The sequence below is a fragment of the Engystomops pustulosus genome, chromosome 2, assembly GCF_040894005.1.
Source record: "Engystomops pustulosus chromosome 2, aEngPut4.maternal, whole genome shotgun sequence".
Lineage (NCBI taxonomy): Eukaryota > Metazoa > Chordata > Amphibia > Anura > Leptodactylidae > Engystomops > Engystomops pustulosus.
Window position 1 is genome coordinate 38,592,179 of NC_092412.1, and position 27,860 is coordinate 38,620,038.

Sequence of the window (27,860 nt, forward strand, 5' to 3'; positions counted from 1 at the left end):
GACCCCTGCGTTAGAGGGTCAAATGATTTGCTTCAGCCAATGACTGGCCTCCTTTTGACACTTCCTGTGTTGTTCCCAGGTCCAACGGGAACACTCATTGGTTGAAGTGGGTCATGTGACCCTCTGAAACTTTCTTCTGGGGGTCAGTAGTACCGGAACAATGCAGGAACCTGGATCCAGGGCAAATTCCTGGATAACCATCTTCTATATTCTGCACACTTCAAACACTTATGGGGGGAGATTTATCAAGCTGCCTAAAGAGTAAGACTGTGCTTAGTTGCCCTTGGCAAAGTTCCTTTTAAAATATTCATGAGCACTGGTAAAATGAAAGCTGAGCTGTGATTGGTTGCCATGGGCAACTAAGCACATTCTTACCCTTAGATCCCTGGCACGTGGAGTTACAATCTGACAATTCGGAAATAGAAAGCTGTATATAAAAAATAATTCTGGATATTTCTGGTTCTATGAAGCCTCCATACACAATCTATACATCATATTAAATAGGAGATTCTTCTGTTTAAATGAATTGTGTTTCTAGGTGCCAGGGTTCAGGAGTCCGCTTGACACTGCCATGACATTTATAAACGTCCTTTCCGCAGGGGGTTATGTGCAAATAAGACGTTTATATCCATACGGCAGTCGTGAAGGGATTAATCTTATAATCATGAATACAACATCCTGGATGGGAGATGACAATAAAACATGAGGTACAGTAGCCAACCCTTTTTGATGTTTTCTTGTCCCACTGATGTATTTACGTCTGACACAACATCACAAAAGGAAAGCCAAACAATCTGCCTATTGTAGAAAGAGGAGTAAGCAAAAATAAACTGTGGTGAGACTGAAGGAATAGCACAAGGGGAAATGTATATATACATGGAAATAACATGTACAGAGGGGGATGTCTCCAGCTGGGAGAACACTATGGGATAATGGTTTATCTGGTATCCATTGTACAATGTACTCTGTATTGGAAATCAAAACATTGCTGATATTTTTAGCCCAGTGTGTCCAAAAATATATAGATATATTTATGATTTAATAAGCTATAGTCCACCACAGGCCAAAACTAAAGATTTCACTGGACCCAAGGGACATCTCATGTATATGGAGGTGCCCACGAAGAGTTGGGCATATTGGCTTTGAAGGCACAAAGACAAGTGACCACCAGACATATCCACTAGCAACTTATTTCTCCATCCCTGCCGGACTACACGCACGCACACACCGAGCTCATATCCAGATCACTAAAATTAGAATTAGAAACTACAGGACAGGCCGGCTGCCGACAAACATATTCAGTGCGTGGATACGGACATGTATGTTTATCTGATCCCACAGACTGTACATATTGCACAGGATGGGAGTCCTTGCATTATACAGAAATATAATGCAAGCACTCCCTGTCAGTTTTTGTACTGTAAGAACTGTCACAGTGTCAATATTGCAGTCCTGTTAGCAGGGACTCCTTGCATCATATGTCTGTATGATGCAATCACGCCAGTCCTGTGCAATGTGCAGTACATGGGATTGGACCAACAGTGCGCGCTGTAAGATTGTGTGCAGCAGGACTCACTGTGTAGTTTTTGTTTATGTAGTTTTGTAGTTGTCTTGGGGTTTTAACGAAAGGTTGCACTTTAAAAGGTTTTTTTTTTTTTTTTTTTTTTACAATTTTTTAAAAAAAATATTCTATGCTAAAGTAAAAAAGAAATCATTTTTATTTTTTCACCCCGTGTGCCAATTTGAGCATCAGGAGTGGCACAAGCCGCTAGTGGAGCCTATAGCTAAAATCTCCACTAGGTTAGACCTTATTTTAAAACAGGTCCGACCTGGCAGAGATTCCATCTGGAAATTTTGGCAACTGGTCTAAGTACACATCGTTTCCGGGGCAGGGGGCACCTTGGCACAAGAAAGAATATATACAGCGCGTCCCTATTATGATCATTGGCCATTAATGCCCAAGCTACTGTATTTTCAACCTATGACATTGACAATCCATGGCATTTTTTTCTTTTTCTTTCATTGTAGCTCTATGGGTCTTGGTTTTTGCAGGTTGAATCGCGGTTTTGAACAGCAAAAAATTTTTCACATCCGGGTTGCTACTGCCGAATTGACAGTAAATAAGCCGGCTACAGCTAGTGTTTGGTTATTTTATAAGGGTCCTGCGGACAATGCACTTTAGGGATCTCCTCCAGACCGGGTATGTAAATGTGCCCCAACGTATCAATCATTTCTTCTGCAGTCTATAGGGTGGCTGTTAATAAAACTGTATGACCCCTAGTGAGGACCCCCTGCATGAGAACCCAGTATTGCTCTATATATTAGTAGTAAATGTTTTATAGGGACAGCAGGAGGGACTCTTCCCTATCCCGGCTCAGCATATATTGTGTATATAATTTTCGTAGAACAGTAGGGGGACAGAAAAGTTTAATTTAAAGTTCACATAAAACATAACAGGAAGAGCAGATGTCGGCAGAGATAGACGCAAGCAGCAGCCAGAAATGTGCCCAGGAATGTGAGTGGAAATCGATCAAAGGCTTCCTGCACTTTAGTCTGGGAATTTCGATAACACTTGGACACAACATAAATATAAGGCGGATCTATGGCACGTAGATATAATGGAGGGATCCCCCTGCAGGACCTGATAATGAGAGACATTCTCTACACTGTATAAGGGGGTAATACAACCTCAATACAAGCCTCCGAGTGATCTATTATCTGTATTAGAGCAAGGGGAAAGTATGACAGGGGAGGTTTAAGTAAAAACAAAATTAAGTTTAGACCAGAATTATGTTAAAATACAAGTCCAGCCAATCAATGCTCAATTTTTGTCTGGTTATTTTCCATTCAAGAGCAGGTCCTTTCTACAGCCAACCAGTGGTGGGGATTGGGAGGTAGGGACTTCAACTGAACAAAAGAATGGGGGTCTCATTCCTACTAATCCAAGGTAACATGGCCCTCCACTCAATGTCTGTGGCTGGCTATAAAAAGGTCTGTAACATGCAGACAGGACAATATGTACAACGTGCTCAGCTCCTCCTATCGGCAGATTGTAAATGGTGTCCTATGTGCTCAGCTCCTCCTGCTCTAAAATATGCTGGCTGTAAATAGGGCACTATATACAATCTGCTCAGCTCCTCCTGCTCTATAACATTCTTGCTGAAAATAGGGCACTATATACAATCTGCTCAGCTCCTTCTGCTCTATAACATTCTTGCTGTAAATAGGACACCATGTACAATCTGCTCAGCTTCTCCTGCTCTATAACATGCTGCCTGTAAATAGGACACTGCGTACAATCAGCTCAGCTCCTTCTGCTATATTACATGCTGCCTGCAGATAGGACACTATGTACAATCTACTGAGCTCCTCGTGCTCTATAACATGCTGCCTGCAGATAGGACACTATGTACAATCTACTGAGCTCCTCATGCTCTATAACATGCTGCCTGCAGATAGGACACTATGTACAATCTACTGAGCTCCTCATGCTCTATAACATGCTGCCTGCAGATAGGACACTATGTACAATCTACTGAGCTCCTCATGTTCTATAACATGCTGCCTGCAGATAGGACACTATGTACAATCTGCTGAGCTCCTCCTGCTCTATAACATGCTGCCTGCAGATAGGACACTATGTACAATCTGCTGAGCTCCTCCTGCTCTATAACATGCTGCCTGCAGATAGGACACTATGTACAATCTGATCAGCTCCTCCTGATCTATAACATTCTGCCTGCAGACTAGTCTGTATTTTCATAGCACCAGGTTCCTTGGGATATAGAAATTGTTGTTTTTTTATTCAAAATGAACCTTTTCATGAAGTTGAGGGTTTCCTCTATTAGACAGATATTTGCTTGACCTTACCTTATTACTCATGCCATACACTGGGTATACAGTACAGGGTAGAGGGTGGGCAGCAGTGGGGGTGCTGTACGGGGCTTTGTTCCGGGCTGCGGCCATTGATAACCATCTAGTGACACAGCTGCTGTTTGCCCAGCACACACCCTGGTCAGGCAGACAGACACACAGATCAAAGAGCTCGAATTTTACTTTACCTTCAACCATGAGTGTTGGCTCCTTCCCTCCGCCATGTGCCAGCATCTCCTTGCGATAGCGCTCTCCCATCTCCCTATAGACGAGACATATCCGGTTACCAGCACCTGCACGCTCAGGAACACCAGCGGTGACAATCTCACCCTGACAGATTACATCTCCATGATACAAGGACATTCTTCATTCTAGAGAATCCCTCAGGAAGAACTGAGTGTCAGTTCTCTACTACAGCCAATTTTATTATTTATAGGGAACCTGTCACCACATTTTAACCTACTAAACCACAAACCCCCCTCAGGTAAGGTATGAAATTTCATGTGAAAACAACCATATTTTGTCTCCGATGAGTCAAGTTTAGAGGCTGCAGGAGTAGTGTCACTTCAGACGTCCCCATCTTCTGTTATGTAGTATCTAATAGTATCTAGAAACATGCTTTTAGTTTGTGGTTCTGTGAAATACAGAACCTGAGATACAGACTGTTATTAAAGAAAAAAAAAAAAATAGGTGGGAATTGGATGTTTATCTGCAGCTCACATTTCCAACTATGTCTTTATCTGTCAGTATCCTCAGTTCTGTAGATCACAAAACATCAAGCCTCATGTGATCTGAAAGAAGAGATTCTTATCTTTAATATAACACCAGCAAGTTTTTAGGTAGTATAGACACAGAGATATGGGCATCTGATGTGACACTCCCCCCTGCAGCCTCATTTCAGGCAAAATATGATGCTTCTCTGCTCATTTTCACATTACTGGAGGTATTTTACATTGATGGAGGTATTTTTTTTTACAGTAAAACAGATAAGATTTCGCATAAAGGAGGGAATTTCGAGAAGGGACATTGTATACCCTACCTAAAGGGGCTGATAGGTTCCCTTTAAAGGGTTTTCCAGAAACTATTTGCATTCCTTACATCCAAAATGACAAAAAAATAAGGTGATAAAGTGTCTTCCCCAATCTCAAACGCAAATGTACAATGAATTAATTCATGAAATGAATTCATTCATCTACTGACAGTGCAAGGAGATCTGAGGAGCTACCCGAACGTATGCTAAACCCGGGTCCCAGCTCGGGAGTAGCATACGTATGTGTGAAAGCCTTAGTGTAACTTTGTGCAGAACTGTAAAAAATTCATTAATATGTCAGGATTGTACCTTCTCAAAGTGCGCAGGGGGTGTCCTCACAGTGCTTTACACCAAGTCCTCTGCATTCATCTGCTCTTCAATCCCTCTTCTTTAACTGCTGTAGTATTTAACCAGAAGCTCAAATCAGAGCGCTAAGAGCACAGCAGTGTGAGAATGCTGCAGAGAAGCTACAGCACTGAGTATAAATGCATTTTTCACAGTCCTGCTGCTACTTATACATACAAAGATATGGTAACAGAGATCTCTCACATGGTCAGCAGACAGATTGGGGGTTATTTATCATAAAGCGGCTCCCTTGGGATACTTCAATGACTTTGGAGCTCCGCTTCCTGTTACATCCATTAATAAATGTTCTTACACTGTAAGTACGGTCTTTTTTGATTTTTTTTTTTTTTACAAAAAGTCGCAAAATGCATAAAAAGTCCCGGCACATACACCAGCAGGAGACTGGAGTGACTATGCAACTTTTTAAAAAGTCCCAAGTCATGAATCTGGCTTAGCACAGCGATGAAGCAGCAGTAGTTCTATATTTACGTCAGAATAGTGAAGTGGTGGAAATAGTCCTTGTGACATTTTAGCAGTGAAAAGTAAAAAAAAAAAACTCAATGAGACTTTGTGACCTCAAAAAAGCCTGACAAAACCAATAATAAATAACCCCCACTGCCTTTAAAGGGATTTTGTCACCATAATGGAAGCTCTAAAATGTGAGAGATTTGACACTGGCCTAACATGGTTAAAATGTCAGAAAATTACCAAAGTGCCTATTGTAAAAAATGATTTTAACAAACCTTCTAATTGGCCCCACACCCAAGGCAAACCCTCTCCGCCAGTCAGGAGCTTTAGGTTTTATATGGATCATGATGGATTAAGAGAATGATTGTAGCCTCCTAAAGTTACTGGAGGTGGAGAGGTCATAAGTGGTGTCATTCATGTGATTGTAACTTGGCACCTTCATATGTAGCAGCGATGACAAACACAGCTCTGCTAGTGCAAAGCTCTTACTATGGATCCTAAATATACACTGTAGATAAATCTAGAAGGATGAGATTACTTACCGATCAAATGGGTTTTTCACAAAACACTGTTTCCATACCATGGAGGCAACCGCCCGAGACATTAAGTAGGAGTAGTATTTGGCACCATATCCGGCTAGATGACTGAACCGCAGTTGCCAAGCCTGAAACAGACAGAGATTATTTGTATACTGTGTATGGATTGTATGACTAAATTGGGAAACGGTTTTGTAAAGTTTCCCAAAAAATAATAGATAGGATTAGATGCAATACCAGATAAGGCCTGTGGGCAGAAGTGGCGCCATTTTTTTTTTATGGTGCTCTTTCAAATAATACTCTTCATTTCGGGTGACAAGGTTCTCCCTTCAGGACATCACGCATATGTTACCGACTACACTACTTACTGGCAGCATAATGGGCTGGGGTGTTAAACCAATATATAGAGACATGTATGTAGAGAGATGTATAACAAGATCTTGCCTTCTATCTACTGATGCATCTAGCCATAGGAGAGGAAAGACGGAGTTAGAGTTACACACACAAAGCTGAGTAAGGAGGGGCAAAGCTGAGTAAGGAGAGCAGTAGAATTTAACTGCATCAGACTGAGCTGTCTGCTGTGAGACAGGAAGGGCATGGCTTAGAAAAGAGGCGTGACAGGGGAAGGAAGCAGCAGGATTGAGCTGTCTGCTGTGAGACAGGAAGGGCGTGGCTTAGAAAAAAGGCATGACAGGAAGGAAGCAGCAGGATGGAGCCATCTGCTGCGAGACAGAAAGGGCGTGGCTTAGGAAAGATGCATGGCAGGGGAAGGAAGCAGCAGGATTGAACTGTCTGCTGTGAGACAGGAAGGGCGTGGCTTAGGAAAGAGGCGTGGAAGGAAGCAGTAGGAGCATTAGGATTGAGCCATCTGCTGTGAGATCGGGGGGCATGTCTCCGTTGCAGAGTTTCCTGGTTCTTCCAAATGGGGATAGGGGGAATGTACCTTTAAGTAACCAATTAGCAAGAAAGTTCATTAGTGCAAATCTATCCATGCAAACTGCCTGGCACAAAAGGAAGGACATTATTAAACACATCCCTATTGGTAAAGTAATTTTAGTTGCTTTATAAATGCAATAGGGAGAAAAAAGTAAAGAGTGGCACAGGTGTACATAGCCTGTAATGAAGCTGACAATTTTAACCGTTCCTGTCGGAAGCATTTTCTGACTTTTTCTGCCCGATCCTTGTTTTTTTCCCACAGATCTCTGGTGCCGCAGGTATGTGGTTTGGTTTACAGGCAATAGGCTGGGGCAGATAAGCTGCTGTCAGACACATGTCAGGGGGACTCCGTGTCATTCAGACATTTGCCTGTCCCACAATTATCTTGTGTGTCATCTGTAACAGTAAGGATTATACAGTGTAGCAGCCCGTCGCTGTCATTTCCCTGACATGTCTTAGCTGGTGTGGGGGAATATTTGCCTCTTTATTTCCTAGGCCTACCCAATTGTCAGTGGCAGCTGGATGAATTTCCACAACTATACACAAAATCCTTTATACAAAATGTTATCATGCATTTGCTTGATTCCACCCCACAATCCGTTTCAGGAAAGAAATCTCGTTCCCTTCTGACACATGCACCCTTTTCTCTGCATGTAGTTTCCATGAGTAAAGGGAAGGAAGCCCCTACTACATTCCCAACACTAGCCAACATTCTTCTTTCATCATCTTCTTTCTAATCTGTTACCTACCCTTTAAGATACCCAGCCCACCCATAACAACACGTTTAGCAGTCATTACAGCCAACTTCTGTTCCAATTTCTAGCTCGGAGGATAGAAATGGGTCCAGAACCATTAATAGGCTGGTATATATTCACACTAAAAGGAGGTCGACTTGCAATACCAAAACTGACCTGAGCACAAAAGGGGGCACTGTTTTTGGAAAAACAATGCAAATAGGTTTTATGAGATGATAAAAGTTTCAAATGGAGTGCTGGATCTGTAACAGGGTGAGAAAGCAGACACTTGGAACGTATTGTGTGATGTTGGGCTGCTGAAAGATCTCTACATTTTCAGAGAAGAATGTAAGCCACAGGCAGGAGGTGCAGCGTGTGCGCCTTCTAGCTGAAGGTTACATTACAGGTAATACTGGCTCCGGAGAGTCCAGATTACATTATTCTATGCAACACCAGATGTAACAAGACCAGGAAGGGGATTAGGACGCTCCAGCCATGTAATAGGCGCATGTGCTTGGGGCCTGATATGTGCCATGTGAGGATCATGTCTCTGCCTGTTCTCAGTAGCTACACTAATCACTAGGTGAGATAATATGTCAATCTGGGATCATTAACCTGTCAAGAGAAAAGCCACTGTTTCACTTTTAAAAACTGCAGCTCAATTGAGCAAAATCAGGCTCCGTTTTTGTTCCCAAAATGTAAAGGAAATCCACCATCAAAATAATGCATGAGTAATCACGGACACTTACGTATACATCCAGGCACCGTGACTGTGGTAATCTGGTTATATATTTGTTATCCAAGGTCTCCTTCCTTCTAAAATCAACTTTTATAATTATGCTAATGAGCTTGACGGGCTCCTGGGATTGTTACCAGAGCTGCTCCGCGATACAGCTTTAAAGGTGTTTAAACTGTTTCAGCGCCCCCCCTCCCTCTGCTGCGGCAATCTTACACAATGTTAGCCTGTGAATCTACAGCACGGAGGGGCTCAAGTAACGCCCACCACATCATTTCTAGATAGATACATAGATATGAACTTTAATAATCCCAAAAAGGGAAATAGTGTTGCCACAGCAGTACATTTAACACAACAATTGCATTATTTTTTAAGTTGATTTTAGAAGGTTAGAGGCCATGGATAACAAATATAAGAAGATTACCACCGTTACAGTGCCTGGATCTATGAGTAAGTGTCCCTGGGTTATTATGCTTGGCTTTGATGACAGAAATATGACTCCAACCAAACATGATCCTTTGGGCTATTTTAGAAGTTTTAAAGGAAATCTATCACTATTCTACAATGGTTGATTTCCCAAAGCAGAGTGACTTGAAGAGGCTGGAGGTGAAACATCACTTTAGATGCCCCCAACTTGGACTCTATAGCATTTAGTCCATGTTTTGGTGTCACTGTAAAGAAAAAAATCCTCTCTCTCATTCTATATCATGTCATAAAACTAGAAATGCATACAGATAGGAAGGTAGACATCACATTTTCCAGTATGTCTAACTATATCGCCTTTTTCAGATTCTGAATCACACACATGTAAAGATGAGAATCTTATCTTTGAAACCACACCAGAAGCATGGTTCTAGCTGCTACAGAGCCCTGAAGCTCCCCATCAAGCCTTTAATCGCGACTTCAAAAAGTGACTTTTTGACTTTGGAAGAGATTTTTTTTTTTTTTTATAGGTACAACAATGAGTTTCAAAATAAAAGCAGGATTTTTTTAAAAGGACATTGAATCCCCTACCTGGGGAGGCTCAAGTTTAAAGGGGTAAAGGCTGGGGATAGGTTCCTTTATGTCCTACTGCAGAAGAGGCAGGGGAAGTGGGGAGCTGCTGCTGCAGCTAGTAGTCTTACAGCCGGTTGTCCTTTATATACTGTATATAACCTCATCTATTATTAGGAGACAAAGGTTTCTGTTTCTAGGTTTGCAGATTATGATCTGGTGGTATAGATAAAGCATCTCTCTATAGATCGTACAGTAACATGGCAGCTCCCAGGTCTGTCAGCTTCGTCTGCAGGTATGAGAGGAGTCACAATCCATCTCTTGGCAGGATTATCTATTCTGTCATCACCATGTTATTCCTGACACCCTCCCCTCAAATCCTCTCTCCATCCACAACAACATAATTATTTTTATGACTTGTCCTGCGGCTGTTTTTATAAGCAGGTAAGTTGCGTCTCAATCCTTCTTTAATTCCAGTCTTGTCAATTACTTCATCTGTACAAGAAGCAGCATTAGATATGAGGACCTGCAGAGCGATGCTCAAGAGGAGCTCCGAATATCTGCCCTCTGCTGGTTGTGAGGGGCAGAATACGAATTATAAGGTGGTTTACGGGGGTCCCACCACGGGTGGTAGGTGGTGTAGCATTCTGCTATAGTCTGTTTCGAGGGGAGACTAAAATATACATTAAAAAGAAGCACTCCAGCCTCTATCCAATAATTCTACCACTTTGAAGGAAATCTACCATGGAACATACTAAGGATCAAGTGAAGGAGATTGTACCTACCCAGGTTAATTCTCAGCAGTCCATGAGAGCCCAAGGTCACGTGACCACCTTGCAGCAGGACATGGAGCGCCCCGCCCCTGTACTGGGGAGGCACCTCCGCGCGCCCCACCCCTGTACTGGGGAGGCACCTCCGCGCGCCCCACCCCTGTACTGGGGAGGCACCTCCGCGCGCCCCACCCCTGTACTGGGGAGGCACCTCCGCGCGCCCCACCCCTGTACTGGGGAGGCACCTCCGCGCGCCCCACCCCTGTACTGGGGAGGCACCTCCGCGCGCCCCACCCCTGTACTGTGACCAGGTTTGGAGTGGCCTAGAGGTGGACAGGTGAATCCATCAGTGGGCTCCTGAGCTTGCTTGCCCAAAGGACCTTCATATGTTTTGCAAAAGCCCTAAAGTACATCATACAAATATTCAGCATTTCATTCACCCTATGATAATATAGGTAGATTATCTACCAAACTCCCCAGTTTATTTTTGGATATTGTAGGTGACTTGGGTGACATAACTATAAAGTCTTGCCCACCAGTATCCTTCATCATCACATTGCAGCATCCTCCCGGGGATAGCTACTTTATTACCACATTTTCATTGCTCACGAAGATAAGAGGGCAAAGAGCAGTAATGCAGGTTACTAACAGCGCCTCTCGGGGTTCATGTTATTTTAAGGGGTAGAACGCAAGCTATGGGTCCACTATGTTTTAGGAATTTTTGAATGGATATCAGGTATAATGGGGCACATTTACTTACCTGTCTGACGAGAATGCACTCTTGTACTTTGTCTTGCGACAGAAATTGAAAGTTAAATCCCGGGCTCAGTCCGAATCAGTCGGATCGTTCGTTGGCACGCCTCCCCCCCCCCCCCTGACGCATGGAAGCCAGCACAGCTGCGCCACAATCTGATCAGGTGCAACACAATCCCACGTTTCCAAAAAACGTGAACAGTCCCATGCGATCTTCCACCCTTAGTAAGTAAGCCCCAATATGTTGATAAGATTTAACTGGTGGGCCCTAGTCACTCCAGTCCGGCACTGACTGTGACATCGCTGTGTGCATTATCCCTGTACTGTAATGTGACATCTAATGGCTACACCTCTGCCCCCAAGCATAAAGTAAAATTTGATGAAACAAACTCTACTTTCAGTACTTACTAGAGAAATCACGAGGCCTGTACTTTCAGAAACCCTCGGCCAGATCATTTGTCTTTTTGCTGGAAAATGTGTTTGATTTAAACGACTTAAATAAACCAATGGAGAGGCCATTTCCATATTGTTAACACAGCAGAGGAGAAGATTAAAAGGTCCGGTTCACAGCACTTGACTGTTTGTATGAAGCTGTCAGGGATACATATAGAACAGCGCGCAGTGTAAATATTTGGGAGGTATGTACTCAGGGGAAGTGGGGAGGAATTTAGCGTCCGATTAACCACTTAGGGGGTTCTAGACATAAGCCAGGTGTTAGTGCAATTATTCATTCCTCATGCTATTGTGACCTGCTGCAGGGATTTACCAAAACCAAGCAGTTCATCACATTCATTACACAAAGATCAACACATCATAACAAGCAGAAAGCAGCCAGGGAGGAAGACAAAGCGGCAGGGGGACGCATGCTGGAACTGCGGGCGCAAAGAACATACACAGGCATTAGCTGCTGTATAGGTAGACTAGGGTGAACCTAGTCTCTCTGCTGCGGGAGGCAAACTATAGGGAGATGGCCTGCTCCTGACAATCCTTGATATATTACATATATGAGGTAGGGCATCATATTAGTTTGGTAAGAAAATAAAGCAGTGCAAAATGCATACAGCGTACCACCATATAGTATGAAGTTCATACATCGTACCACCATATCGCATCTATTGTCAATAGTGATGAAATGATAGGTCAGTGTTATCTATACAGGGAGGGGGAGGAGATAAGTTGTGACATCGTCTATTGTCAGTAGTGATGTAATGATGGGTCAGTGTTATCTATATAGAGGTCATTGTACAGGGAGGGGGAGGAGATAAGCTGTGACATCATCTATTGTCAGTAGTGATGTAATGATGGGTCAGTGTTATCTATATAGAGGTCATTGTACAGGGAGGGGGAGGAGATAAGCTGTGACATCATCTATTGTCAGTAGTGATGTAATGATGGGTCAGTGTTATCTATATAGAGGACATTGTACAGGGAGGAGGAGGAGATAAGCTGTGACATCATTTATTGTCAGTAGTGATGTAATGATGGGTCAGTGTTATCTATATAGATGTCATTGTACAGGGAGGAGGAGGAGATAAGCTGTGACGTCATCTATTGTCAGTAGTGATGTAATGATGGGTCAGTGTTATCTATATAGAGGACATTGTACAGGGAGGAGGAGGAGATAAGCTGTGACATCATTTATTGTCAGTAGTGATGTAATGATGGGTCAGTGTTATCTATATAGATGTCATTGTACAGGGAGGAGGAGGAGATAAGCTGTGACATCATCTATTGTCAGTAGTGATGTAATGATGGGTCAGTGTTATCTATATAGAGGACATTGTACAGGGAGGAGGAGGAGATAAGCTGTGACATCATTTATTGTCAGTAGTGATGTAATGATGAGTCAGTGTTATCTATATAGAGGTCATTGTACAGGGAGAAGGAGGAGATAAGCTGTGACATCATCTATTGTCAGTAGTGATGTAATGATGAGTCAGTGTTAGCTATATAGAGGTCATTGTACAGGGAGGAGGAGGAGATAAGCTGTGACATCATCTATTGTCAGTAGTGATGTAATGATGGATCAGTGTTATCTATATAGAGGTCATTGTACAGGGAGAAGGAGGAGGAGATAAGCTGTGACATCATCTATTGTCAGTAGTGATGTAATAATGGGTCAGTGTTATCTATATAGAGGTCATTGTACAGGGAGAAGGAGGAGGAGATAAGCTGTGACATCATCTATTGTCAGTAGTGATGTAATGATGGATCAGTGTTATCTATATAGAGGTCATTGTACAGGGAGAAGGAGGAGGAGATAAGCTGTGACATCATCTATTGTCAGTAGTGATGTAATGATGGGTCAGTGTTATCTATATAGATGTCATTGTACAGGGAGGAGGAGGAGATAAGCTGTGACATCATCTATTGTCAGTAGTGATGTAATGATGGGTCAGTGTTATCTATATAGAGGACATTGTACAGGGAGGAGGAGGAGATAAGCTGTGACATCATTTATTGTCAGTAGTGATGTAATGATGAGTCAGTGTTATCTATATAGAGGTCATTGTACAGGGAGGAGGAGGAGATAAGCTGTGACATCATCTATTGTCAGTAGTGATGTAATGATGAGTCAGTGTTAGCTATATAGAGGTCATTGTACAGGGAGGAGGAGGAGATAAGCTGTGACATCATCTATTGTCAGTAGTGATGTAATGATGGATCAGTGTTATCTATATAGAGGTCATTGTACAGGGAGGAGGAGGAGATAAGCTGTGACATCATCTATTGTCAGTAGTGATGTAATGATGGGTCAGTGTTATCTATATAGAGGTCATTGTACAGGGAGAAGGAGGAGGAGATAAGCTGTGACATCATCTATTGTCAGTAGTGATGTAATGATGGGTCAGTGTTATCTATATAGAGGTCACTGTACAGGGAGGGGGAGGAGATAAGCTGTGACATCATCTATTGTCAGTAGTGATGTAATGATGGATCAGTGTTATCTATATAGAGGTCATTGTACAGGGAGAAGGAGGAGGAGATAAGCTGTGACATCATCTATTGTCAGTAGTGATGTAATGATGGATCAGTGTTATCTATATAGAGGTCATTGTACAGGGAGAAGGAGGAGGAGATAAGCTGTGACATCATCTATTGTCAGTAGTGATGTAATGATGGGTCAGTGTTATCTATATAGAGGTCATTGTACAGGGAGGAGATAAGCTGTGACATCATCTATTAGCTTTAATTTTTTTGGTGACCGATTCACTTTAAGTAAAGTATACTCACAGTATGATGAATATAAGGCAAGCCATAGAAGGATTCCTGGGTTTCTCTCAAAATGTCTGTGGTTGAGCCTTTTAGAGGATGCTTCCCATGGTAAATTTGATCCAACATGGAGTAAAAGACCTGAAATAGTAAATACTGAGTAAAACAGAGTAAGAATTAGGACATACACAAGGAAGCCATCCAAATAAGTGGCTTTTAGAGAGATGGTCCTCTTAAAGGCATTTTTTCAGCTTCAGGGGATTGAAGACTGACACATAGTAGCTCAGCTACTACGAGAAAAAGATGTTCTTCCTGCTCCATCCTCTCTGTTGATTTCGGCTTTGAAGGTAAACAGAATCATCTTATCCGGAGTGTCAGACCCCCAAAAACTGATATTCATAGAGGGACATAGAAAACCCCTTTAAAAAGAAGATGACACAGCAAATTGGACATCTGTAACAGGAATGGGGAAGGCTCTTCTCAAAAAAAGGGGCCACTTGACTGTAATTTTTTAGGAAAATGGGAACCTCCTCCCGCACATCGGCTGCAAAAACCAACTGAGGACTGAAGTCACTGACCTGGAGCTGCATATCTGAAGCGGCACATACTTTTTTGGATTCACAAAGACGAGACACCATAGGTTTAGACAAAGCCTACGAGGGAAAATACATTTTAGACAATAATTGTCAAAATGTTCAAGAAGATATACTCGTGGCATTAGTTTTGACAATGTTAATAAAACCCTAGACGGGCTGCCATTCACAACATAACTATTGGGTTGCCTTACGAAGACACGATCAAGCATCACTTACTGTCAGATTGAGGCAGATCTAAAAATCTACATTATGCTAATGAGCCAGAAGGGCTCTAAGGAAGTTAACAGACCCTCGCTGTGCTGTATCTTCACAGGCTGTTACACTGTGCAGGAGCACTTTTCCCTCCCAGTGTGGGAAATTACATCAGGCAGAGGGAAGGTGGAAGTGCTGCTTGAGCAGGGGAGGGGGAGACAGCGTAACAGCCTGTAAAGCTAAAGCACAGTGGACTCTAGTGAGGCCCCCCAGAGACCTTTTGACGCATTACCATCATTTTAAAAGTTGATTTTAGAAAGAAGGAGGCCATGGATGACAAATACTATAAGATTACTACAGTCACACTGCCTGGATCTATAAGTAAGTGCCCCTGGTTTAGCCATGCTTGAGTTTGATGGGAGATTTCCTTTAAATTGACATTTCATGATAAAATTAAAGCTTATACTTGCTGCACCTAAAGTGTCAGCTCACTGGGGGTCTTGCGTTTTAGACATTACTGATCATGAGAACAGTGGTCCTGTGACCTCTGCCAAAATAGAGCATCAGACATATAATAGTTAATTATATAAAACGTCACCTGTCCGGTCTGGTAGTGTCGTGCAAACTGGTTTACCACGCGGTAATCACTGGCAAAGTACTCCATAAGAATAGAAGGGACCTCGGCGAAGTCTGTAGCACATCTGGTACCTAGAAGGAGGGAGAAGAGAAGGGTCCGACATTATCACCAGGAACAGGTACAGGATCACACGGCTTTTCTCTTTACTTATTCTGTGCACGGATCCCTAGTGGTGACAGACGTCACTGCAGGGGATCTGGTCCCGGTGGTCTCTACACGTATGAGGCGCTAGTTTATCACCTCACATACTCTTATTTTTTTTAGAAGTCGCCTATTAGGAGCAGGAAAGACAGCAAATTAAAACATGCAGTGGAAAATATGACACTTCTTAATGTAATAAGCGGAAATAAAGCAACATCCACCACAAGTTCATTCGTACTTGGTGAAAACTGAAAATCGAATAATATTTGCACAGCTGTGGGAGGCACATGCTCACACCCTTCCCAAACATGAAGCGGGTAGGGCAAAAAGGGCCCAACATGAAAAGCTTACATCGTCATTGTGATACAGGTGGGCTCTGCAGACCCCATGTACACAGCCTGGGCATCAGACATGGGGGAGAGGGGTAATATACTCTATTGACCTGTGGATAGGTAATCAGTGGTGATGTGCTATAGGGTACGTATAGGGGATAAGCTCCGTAACACAAGGTCTGGGCATCAAATGGCTCACAATCTGCAGAATAGGGAACCACAAGTCTGAGACTATGAATACGTTTGGATTGGTCAGAACGGGTCACTGGTGTTATGCCACTGAGTTTCCCGTATGTTTTAACTGTACTGAATAAAGGAATATAACAAAATAGAAAAATACACACAGCACATAAGGTTACAAAGCATGGGAATCGTTGCTGTGGGTAGTGAGACACATTAGAACCTCTATAACAACTGGATGGTCTTTCATTAAAGTCTTTGGGGAGCTCCAGCATCACCTGGTTTCTGGATCTGACTAGGACCGGATTGTAGAATTGGCAAAACCAGGTATTTTAGCTTGTATTGCTGAACAACGGAAGTCTGTATTATCACCTACCACTTTCGCCTGCGGAGTCGTGCTGGGACCTATGGTTCTACAGGGAACAATAAGTCCTTCTTTCAGCTCCATACCAGCTGGACTTCTGGGTTTCTGCCTTTAAGCCGATCCAGCTATCCCATAGGTGTCACTACATTGTACGATGGAGCTTCATCCTTCTTTGACTTCTATGGAACTTATGAAACCCAGAAGTCCTTATTGAACAGACTTGTGGTCTCCTAGTCTACAGATCCTGGAAAGCAGTGGGTCCTGGCTTCTCAGACCATCCATCTATATTCTATACCCTATACTCTGGATAAGGAAATTATGTAAAACCTTTAAGTCTGTGATACATTACTCCTATAGGTAGAGGCTCAATGTTCCTGAAATGTGATGGGAATGATATGAAAACTTGTAATATATTCCTGCTGCTATTCTGTAGAGAGAACATCTGTCTCACTGAGGACACTGAGCAAATGTCATCAGTGACCCAATAGCCCTTATTCATAGTGCGAGATGACAAAATGTACTAGAATTATGCAGAGTAAGGGGCATTATGAGAAAGGAATGGACACAAGCTTTCTCAGCGGAATAGAGCATGAAGATCCGGCAGGCAATGCTGGGAGAGGCCGGCTTTAAACTATATCCTGGAATGGCCACCACCAATCAGCGGTGCGCTGGCCCTTTAAATCTTTGCGAGTCAGGGACGCGCACACACAGCCGCCGGAGCAAGAACGGGGACAGGTGAGTGGCGTGGACGATGCGCTGGTGGGGCGAGAGGGGCATGGGTCACGGGAGCAGTGTCCCATTCATCGTATGGAGCTATCAGAAGACCTGCATGCTCTGTGGACATAACATTATTGTCTAAAGTGAATATATATCCCTAGTCAATTGGGCCAGCAATCACTGCACATTGTGAACAAGGCCTATAAGTCACCGATACTGCTCTTACCCGTCACATGTTGGTAGCGTGTCCTTCCCAGCATAGAATGCATAGCATGTCCCATCTCATGGAACAGGTTCTCCATCATGCCGGGGGTCAGAAGTGTCGGCGAGCTCTTTGTAGACTGAGGAAAGTTTAACATTAGGACAACGACAGGCATCTGATATTCTCCATCTTCTTTCAGCCTCCCGCCTCGAATTGTGAAGTGACAATCCTGTTGTAGATCCACAGAATAGATCATGGTTATAAATGATGTTGCACGGTATAGATTAAAGGGAACACGTAGTAGGACATGCGATGGCTCTGCTGATAGGGGCAATATTTGGTATTTTACAGATGTACAAAAGAGAAGAAGAGATGTAAAGGGGCAGGTGAATAAAAACCTATTCCACAAGACATATTTGTAACCATTCAAAAAGGAATCCGGATCAGAAGCTTCCCCTCCACTGTACATGAATATGGCTTTTCTAACTAGACAACCCTCTGTCAGGACCACACCAACATTTAGATATCCCACCGGACCTACCTGCGGAGGCTTTTCTCCCCGATGAAAGAAGTCACAATAAATATACCCCAAAAGTCCTTCACTTTCATGTACAACGGCCTAAGGGGGGAAAAAAGCAGAATAAAGCTTAATTAAAAAAATGTTTCAAATTGACAAGTTAAAAGTGTATTCCAAGCACCATGTGGATTTCACCCCATAAAACTACCAGCGCCCCCCCCCCCTGGTAAGTGAAATGTCCTTTCTAGAATTTCCTCTTATAGGAAAGCTTCCCTGTTTACCTATAAAATATTTCCTCCAAAGTCATGTGACAATAAGCAGAGAAGAGTCATATTTGCCAGATATTAGTCAAGTTTAGAGGTTGCAGGGGGCATGTAACTTCAGACACCCCTATCTTCAGCTCTATAGTACCTGGAAAAATACTGCTGGTGTCATATTAATGATGACAGATCACATCAGGCTCTGAGTTCTTTTATCTACAGTACCAGATATATATTCAGTTAAAGAGTGGAAATGAAAGCTGCCAGTAAAGCCTGATGCTATATCTTTAATATGTCACTGGGTGCTTTGAACTAAAGAAAGGGACATCTGAAGTGGCACTTTCCCTTGCAATTTCCAAACCCGACTCATCTCTGGCAAATATGACTCTTCTCTGCTCATTTTCACATGACTTTGGAGGAGTTTTTTTATTATGTAAAATAGGTGAAATATAAAATAGAAATGGAAAAACTAGAAAGGATACATCATACCCTACCCGAGGAGGTGAGTAGTTTAATGGGTTAAAATCTGGTGATAAGTTCCCTTTGAAGTGTTTTTCACTGATGCAGCCTGATGCTTCTCCCACCACGGGTCAAGTGACCAGAGCGTGGTCAATGCCAAAAATGGAAGTAGGGGGATCACCCTCTACAAGGTTCATTAGGCGAAATAGCCGATGGGGTACATGGAGGTTACCATTTTCCTCCTGAGTTTCCTGACTCACCAGTTTCCTGACGTCCTCTGACCAAACCTCCCCCTTCTCTGGCTGCTCGGAGTACAGAGAAATGCCAAGAAGTTGGTTGAAAAGTGAATTTAATCCTTCCATGCAGGCACCAAGGGAGAAGAATGGCGAGTACAGGCTGGGCTCAATGTTATACCTGAGGGAGACACACAAATGGAAAGAGCAAGTTAATGGAATGTGAGAAGAAGCAGCCAGCGCCAGCCATCAGTAATGCCGCCATCTATGTGCCAATACTAAAACAAAACTGTGTCCCACTGAGAACCAGCGCCAGGCTGAGGCCATGGAAGGATGACAAAATAACATTCTGCAGGAAAACAGAAAACTTATTTTACTTTGTTACCATTGCAGAAGTAATATGATCAAATGTGCGCCCTGTAGTAAAGATATAGCGCCCCCTGCAGGCTGCCCGCACAAACCGCACCAATACTATACTGGGCATACAGCCAGCCTTCAATAGGGGAGATGTATATACATGCATAGCATACACCCAGTATACACAGGCCGTGCATCACCAGGGTCATATCTACAGGCAGTGTAACTACTATACCCAGCACATAGCCAGCCTTCACTAGGTGATAGAGATATATATAAATACAGACACACACACACTATAAAGACACATTTTTAGCTTGAAAAAATCTTGTTAAAAAGCGCCTGCTACTTATAGAGCGAAGGTCAGGAGGATCCAGCACTGCCAGACTCTCCTGACCGCTGTAATGGTGATCGGGTGATGCCCTGACATAGAGCTGCACCCGATCTCCCAGAGAGGAGAGGCGTACTGCTCTCCCCTCTCCCGGGTGTCCTACTTCTTACATTACCACATACTGCCAAGAAGGGAAAGAAGGAAATAGGGGAAGGGGGGTAGTACGTGTGTGTGGGGTTCTTTGTGTATAGCTGAAGCTGAGCTGTGTGTGTAACTGTATGGATGATGAAGAGCTGCGTGTGTAACTGCATGGGTGATGCAGAGCTGCGTGTGTAACTGCATGGGTGATGCAGAGCTGCGTGTGTAACTGCATGGGTGATGCAGAGCTGCGTGTGTAACTGCATGGGTGATGCAGAGCTGCGTGTGTAACTGCATGGGTGATGCAGAGCTGCGTGTGTAACTGCATGGGTGATGCAGAGCTGCGTGTGTAACTGCATGGGTGATGCAGAGCTGCGTGTGTAACTGCATGGGTGATGCAGAGCTGCGTGTGTAACTGCATGGATGATGCAGGCTGTGTGTGTAACTGCATGGATGATGCAGAGCTGTGTGTGTAACTGCATGGATGATGCAGAGCTGTGTGTGTAACTGCATGGATGATGCAGAGCTGTGTGTGTAACTGCATGGATGATGCAGAGCTGTGTGTGTAACTGCATGGATGATGCAGAGTTGTGTGTATAAAAGTATGGATGGAGCAGGGCTGTGTGTGTAACTGTATGGATGGAGCAGAGCTGTGTGTGTATAAAAGTATGGATGGAGCATAGCTGTGTGTGTAACTGTATGGATGGAGCAGAGCTGTGTGTGTAACTGCATGGATGATGCAGAGCTGTGTGTGTAACTGGATGGATGATGCAGAGCTGTGTGTGTAACTGCATGGATGATGCAGAGCTGTGTGTGTAACTGTATGGATGATGCAGAGTTGTGTGTATAAAAGTATGGATGGAGCAGGGCTGTGTGTGTGTAACTGTATGGATGGAGCAGAGCTGTGTGTGTATAAAAGTATGGATGGAGCATAGCTGTGTGTATAACTGTATGGATGGAGCAGAGCTGTGTGTGTAACTGTATGGATGGAGCAGAGCTGTGTATGTAACTGTATGAATGGAGCAGAGCTGTGTGTGTAACTGTATGGATGGAGCAAAGCTGTGTGTGTAACTGTATGGATGGAGCAGAGCTGTGTGTGTAACTGTATGGATGGAGCAGAGCTGTGTGTGCTGTGCTTTAGCACGATCAACAGGGATATTTTAATTGGTGTAAAATATATATTTCCTTTTTTGGAAGCCTAAATCTGGGATGCATCCTATAGTAAGAAGAGTCTTATAGTCGGAAAAATATGGTATATACATACACAGTGCACACCTAGTATACAGACTGTACTGCTCCAGAGAGGCAGAAAAAACAGGCCTTGCCCCCCCACAGAGGCAGTATATGCAGGCCATGTGCACCTCCACAGAAGCAGTATATACAGGCGGTGCACCTCCACAGAGGCAGTATATACAGGCCATGTGCACCTCCAAAGAAGCAGTATATACAGGCGGTACACCTCCAAAGAGGCAGTATATACAGCCGGTGCACCTCCAAAGAGGCAGTATATACAGGCGGTGCACCTCCACAGAGGCAGTATATACAGGCCATACACCTCCACAGAGGCAGTATATACAGGCTGTGCACCTCCACAGAGGCAGTATATACAGGCCCTGCACCTCCAGAGGCAGTATATACAGGCCGTGCACCTCCACAGAGGTAGTATATACAGGCCGTGCACCTCCACAGAGGTAGTATATACAGGCCGTGCACCTCCACAGAGGCAGTATATACAGGCCGTGCACCTCCACAGAGGCAGTATATACAGGCTGTGCACCTCCACAGAGGCAGTATATGCAGGCCGTGCACCTCCACAGAGACAGTATATACAGGCCGTGCACCTCCACAGAGGTAGTATATGCAGGCCGTGCACCTCCACAGAGGTAGTATATACAGGCCGTGCACCTCCACAGAGGTAGTATATACAGACCGTGCACCTCCACAGAGGTAGTATATGCAGGCCGTGCACCTCCACAGAGGTAGTATATGCAGGCCGTGCACCTCCACAGAGGCAGTATATGCAGGCCGTGCACCTCCACAGAGGTAGTATATGCAGGCCGTGCACCTCCACAGAGGTAGTATATACAGGCCGTGCACCTCCATAGAGGTAGTATATACAGGCTGTGCACCTCCACAGAGGCAGTATATACAGGCCCTGCACCTCCACAGAGGCAGTATATACAGGCCCTGCACCTCCACAGAGGCAGTATATACAGGCCCTGCACCTCCACAGAGGCAGTATATACAGGCCCTGCACCTCCACAGAGGCAGTATATACAGGTGGTGCACCTCCAAAGAGGCAGTATATACAGGCTGTGCACCTCCACAGAGGCAGTATATACAGGCTGTGCACCTCCACAGAGGCAGTATATACAGGCTGTGCACCTCCACAGAGGCAGTATATACAGGCCCTGCACCTCCACAGAGGCAGTATATACAGGCCCTGCACCTCCACAGAGGCAGTATATACAGGCCGTGCACCTCCACAGAGGTAGTATATGCAGGCCGTGCACCTCCACAGAGGCAGTAGAATTCCGTGGAAAAGGTTCTTTTATTTCACAAGTGGATACAGCGACGTTTCGGCTGACTCTATGCAGCCATTCTCAAGCATAGTGCATAGTATTACAAGGCGGGCTTAAATCCCCCGCAGGATGTGACATCGTATACAACAACCAATCAGGGTACACAGTGATCGGTAACATGGTTACAAGAATTATATTAGTGCAATTAATAACATATAGTGCTATTCAATACAATGTGACAACATATGAATATTACTAAATAGAGAATGCTGAAAAACAACCACCTCAGAACGACTAATTAGTGGAAACAAAAGCACATGTCAATTGGTTGCATAGCAACTAAGAAAGCTATGCCGCATCATGAAGGCTACAGGGGTGCAGGGCACGGAGATCAAACCCAAACGTTTATAGGATAGCCATACCTATTACGCGTGATGAGGGCACACTGTGTGGCGCCACCGATTGTCGCTAGTAGTCCAGTTATGGGAGACTGCGCTCCCGGACTGTGCGATCCTGGTTTAGCCGTAAACACATCATGTGACACTCGTAATCTCGCGAGAGCTATGCTCATGCGGTTGTGGCCATCTTGAGTGAGGGAAAGTCATCCAAAGTGCCAATACACCGGTGCATAGAATTCAATGTGTAACCCCATGGTGTCCGGGCACAGCACGTTACCAGGCCAACAGGATACAGTGCGGGGCTCCCATGGCAACAAGTCCAGAGGGGCCAAACTCTGGCCAGAAATTACCCAAGACCCGGGTGTATGGCTCTATGGGCCCCACGGAGTCCGGACACTTCTGTAAGGCCTATGGTTAGCGCTGTGTTGTTTCACACCATGCATTTATGCATAATCGTGGTAATTAGCAAAAACTGGAATAATAATGACATGGCTAAAATTGTAGAATGAAGATATTGATGATGTCGCCCAACAAGGGTAAGTTGAAAAAATCACAGTGGTGGTTGTTATTCAGTGATGTGAAGATTGTGATCTAGATTAAAAGGAAGAAATGAAAAAATGGTTAATAATATATACAAAATCCCAAAGGATATAAAATATCTATTTCCTAACATGAATGTATGTGTAGCCGCAAAGACTTGGTATTTGGACCGAGGGGGACTCAATTCAGGGTGTTCAAGTTAAATTCTACATTAAGACCCATTGGTTGTAATGAGTTCAATTTATATATCCACTCAATTTCACGTTTTTTAAGAATTTTCTGTCTGTCACCCCCCCTCCTTAGTGGTGGAACGTGGTCTATGATGCAGAATCTGAGTTGGTTTAGTTTATGACCAACCTCAAGGAAGTGTCTGGGTACTGGCAAGTCAATTTTAGACGTTTTTATGGATGACCGATGATTATGCAGCCTCCGTCTGCATTCAGTGGTTGTCTCCCCAACATAAATTTTGGGGCAGGGGCATATCAACACATAAATGACATACTCGGTTCTGCATGTTAAGTGATGGTTAATCCGGTATGTGACATTGGTAGTAGGGTTGCTGAAGGTATCTCCTTTCAGCATATATTGGCAATTCTCGCAACTCATACATGGGTAGCACCCTGGTTTTAATGTAGTTGCAAGATTCGGTCTCCTATCCATGGGACCAATATCACTCGACACCAGATGGTCTTTCAAATTTCTGGAGCGTTTGTAGGAGAACACGGGGGGTGATTTAAATTCCTCAATCTCATCGTGATAATGTGTGAGGATAGCCCAGTGTTTACGGATCACTTTTGATACATGTTGGCTATGTGCGCCATAGGTGGACACAAATGGAATTCTATTTTTGATGTCACCTTCCTTCACTGTCGGTCTAAGTAAAGAGTCTTTGTGTAGACCTTTCGCTTTATCCCTATGTCTAGCTACAAGGCGAGTGGGATAACCCCTGGATAAAAATTTTTCTGACATCTCTTGTAGTCTTTTGTCCATTTGTGTGGGGTCATCAACAATCCTACGAACTCTCACCATTTGACTATACGGTAAGGAATCTATCGTCTTTTTGGGGTGGACGCTATCATAGCGTAAAAGATTGTTGCGGTCCGTAGGCTTGACATAAAGGTCTGTCTTAAGCCTATCTCCGTCAATGTAGACACTAGTGTCCAGGAATTGGATGGTCGATTTTGAGTAAGACATAGTAAACTTAATGTCACGATCCATCTGGTTAAGGGCATCAAAGAAAACTGTGAGATTGTCCATACTGTCGGTCCAAATCAGGAAGATATCGTCGATATACCGCCACCACCCCAAAACGTGTGTGTAGAGTGGTGACTGGTATATCGACGACTCCTCCAAATCCGCCATGAAGACATTGGCGTATGAGGGGGCCATATTGGCCCCCATTGCAGTCCCACGTAGCTGCAAATAGTAGTCATCTCCAAATAAAAAATAATTACACGTAAGTATAATCTCCAGTAAATCCAACACGAACTCCTGACTAGTAGGAGAGAGGTTGGTCGTGCCTAACGCTTTCCTAATGCATAATAGGCCCCGTTCGTGATTTATGCTGGTATACAGGCTTGTTACATCAAAGGAAGCCAAAATGGCGTCCGCAGGGACGCGTATATGACCTATTTTGGTGATAAAGTCTGACGTATCGCGGACAAAAGATTTAGCCGACACCGCCAGTCGGCACAAAGTTTTATCCACAAATATTGCTGCTGGTGATAGCACTGAATTCCTACCAGAGACGATAGGTCTACCCGGGGGGGAGTGTAAGTTCTTATGTATCTTTGGGAGACAATATAGCACCGGGGTAACTGGTTTCTCGGGAATCAGGAATATGTGGGTGGCTTTGTCGATGACATCATTGGCAAAAGCATCATCAACCAATAATCTAAGCCTTTTCAGAATCCAAGGTAGAGGATTCTCGGATAACTTGTGATAGACTTCCTTGTCTGCAAGTTGACCCAAAATTTCTTGTATATACTTATCCGAATCCATCACGACAATGGCTCCGCCTTTGTCGGCGGGTTTTATAACCAACTTGTCGGTATGGATAAGTTCCGTAAGTGCTAGTCTGGCAGTTCTAGGTAGATTATTATGTATCCTAGGCAGGCTATCATGTGTCCATTTATCATGTAATGCAAGTACATCTTGTTTCACCAATGATATAAAGGTTTCAATGGCACATGAATTGATAAACAGCATAAAATCACTTTTATTAAACAAATCCAGTTCTTTCAAGCAAAGTTCAGGTACATTATCACATATCAATGGTCTAGTGGGTGACTGTTGTTGGGAAAACCACACTTTCAGTTTAACAGATCTAAAGAATCTAGCCAATTCGCCCTCAAGCTTAAGCCAGTCTATCTTATCTGTGGGGCAAAAAGATAACCCCCTACTTAACAGGTCCATTTGTGTGTGGGATAATGTAATAGAGGATATATTTACCACCAAGTCTTTCTGTAGTGGACCTATCGCTTCTGGGTCGTAGTTTTCAGTGTTTTGCCGCTCCTTGTTACTGGACTGTTGGTGGTGGGGCTGATTCATGCACCGGTGTATTGGCACTTTGGATGACTTTCCCTCACTCAAGATGGCCACAACCGCATGAGCATAGCTCTCGCGAGATTACGAGTGTCACATGATGTGTTTACGGCTAAACCAGGATCGCACAGTCCGGGAGCGCAGTCTCCCATAACTGGACTACTAGCGACAATCGGTGGCGCCACACAGTGTGCCCTCATCACGCGTAATAGGTATGGCTATCCTATAAACGTTTGGGTTTGATCTCCGTGCCCTGCACCCCTGTAGCCTTCATGATGCGGCATAGCTTTCTTAGTTGCTATGCAACCAATTGACATGTGCTTTTGTTTCCACTAATTAGTCGTTCTGAGGTGGTTGTTTTTCAGCATTCTCTATTTAGTAATATTCATATGTTGTCACATTGTATTGAATAGCACTATATGTTATTAATTGCACTAATATAATTCTTGTAACCATGTTACCGATCACTGTGTACCCTGATTGGTTGTTGTATACGATGTCACATCCTGCGGGGGATTTAAGCCCGCCTTGTAATACTATGCACTATGCTTGAGAATGGCTGCATAGAGTCAGCCGAAACGTCGCTGTATCCACTTGTGAAATAAAAGAACCTTTTCCACGGAGTGCTGCCCGCCTGCCTTATTCATCTGTAACTTTGGGGTCATTGAATCAGACCCTTCGAGCCTGCTTCCAACTTTTGGATCTCAATCCGTTCTCACTGTGCCGCCCTTCTTTGACGTATGTTCCACAGAGGCAGTATATATACAGAGATACACAAAAAGGCAGAAAATCCCTTCTTTTTGCCTCATCTTATTTTCAGGTCACTTCTCTTCTATTTTAGGGTTAAGCGCTCTCTGCCTGTGATCATTTGGGCTGAATCTCACATCCATCGCCTCACTTCAAAAGTGTTTTCCCTCAGACTGAGCTAATGGGGCTCATGTGCCTTTGATTAAGTCGCAATCGTTAGGCCAAGTCTCCGTAGCAGTAATAGAAGGATCTCCCCAATTGTCATAAAAATGACAGCCAGCCCCGTTACATAAGCTTCTGGTTGGCAAAGGAGAAAGAACCACAAGATGTTTGACATCTGCTTCTCACAACGCTCCCTCTTTTCAGCCGCTGCCAGGAAAACAGATCTATTTGCCCCTCCCGATACTGTGAGCGCACAAGTCGACAATCACAAAAGGTCGAGCAAACTTAAAAGGCCACCATATGAATTCAGTCATTGATGGTTTTATATCATGGGGGGGGAGGGGGGATGAGGAGGGGTGAGAGGAGAATCCGGGTCACTACCCCAGTTGTTTGGCGAAATGTAAGAGCTGAAAGAATGAAACGCAGGCAACATCTGTGCGAAGAGAAGATTGTAAGGATGGGAAATTAATTTTATGGTAGAAACGGAGATTTCAATTACCGCTGCTCTACATGTGAAAGGAAATCTACCAAAAATCCATCATGATAAACGCGGGACGCTTACTCATAGATCCAGGCACCGGGACTGTGGTAATCTTCTTATATTTCTAAAATCTAAAAATAATTCTAAAATCACCTTTCAAAATTATGGTAATGAGCCAGAGGGCTCCTGGGGAAGAGGCGCAAAACTAGAGCCCCTCCATGCTGCAGCTTCACAGGCTGTTAGACTGTCTGACCTTCCCCCTTTCAGCACTTCCCCCGTATTCTGCTGGATGTAATCTAACAGCAGCAGAGGAAATTTCAGCACACAGTGGGAGGATGAACTGTGCTCCTGCACAGTGTAACAGCCTGAGAAGCTGAAACACGGAGGGGCTCTGGTAATATCTCCAGAAGCTCATCAGGCTCC

General features: G+C 43.9%; 1 protein-coding gene across 2 annotated transcripts in view; it reads right to left on the minus strand.

Moving 5' to 3' along the window:
• The window catches only part of MIPEP (mitochondrial intermediate peptidase), a 55,077-nt gene that overhangs the window by 13,060 nt on the left and 14,157 nt on the right, over positions 1-27,860 (minus strand). For both annotated transcript variants that reach the window (XM_072134305.1, XM_072134306.1), the window contains 8 exons: positions 19,245-19,398; positions 18,290-18,367; positions 17,773-17,977; positions 15,774-15,883; positions 14,966-15,040; positions 14,409-14,528; positions 6,259-6,380; positions 4,062-4,135 (listed from right to left, as the gene is read on the minus strand). In XM_072134305.1, the coding sequence (XP_071990406.1) occupies positions 4,062-4,135; positions 6,259-6,380; positions 14,409-14,528; positions 14,966-15,040; positions 15,774-15,883; positions 17,773-17,977; positions 18,290-18,367; positions 19,245-19,398 (938 nt within the window). The remainder of the gene's footprint in view (positions 1-4,061; positions 4,136-6,258; positions 6,381-14,408; positions 14,529-14,965; positions 15,041-15,773; positions 15,884-17,772; positions 17,978-18,289; positions 18,368-19,244; positions 19,399-27,860) is intronic.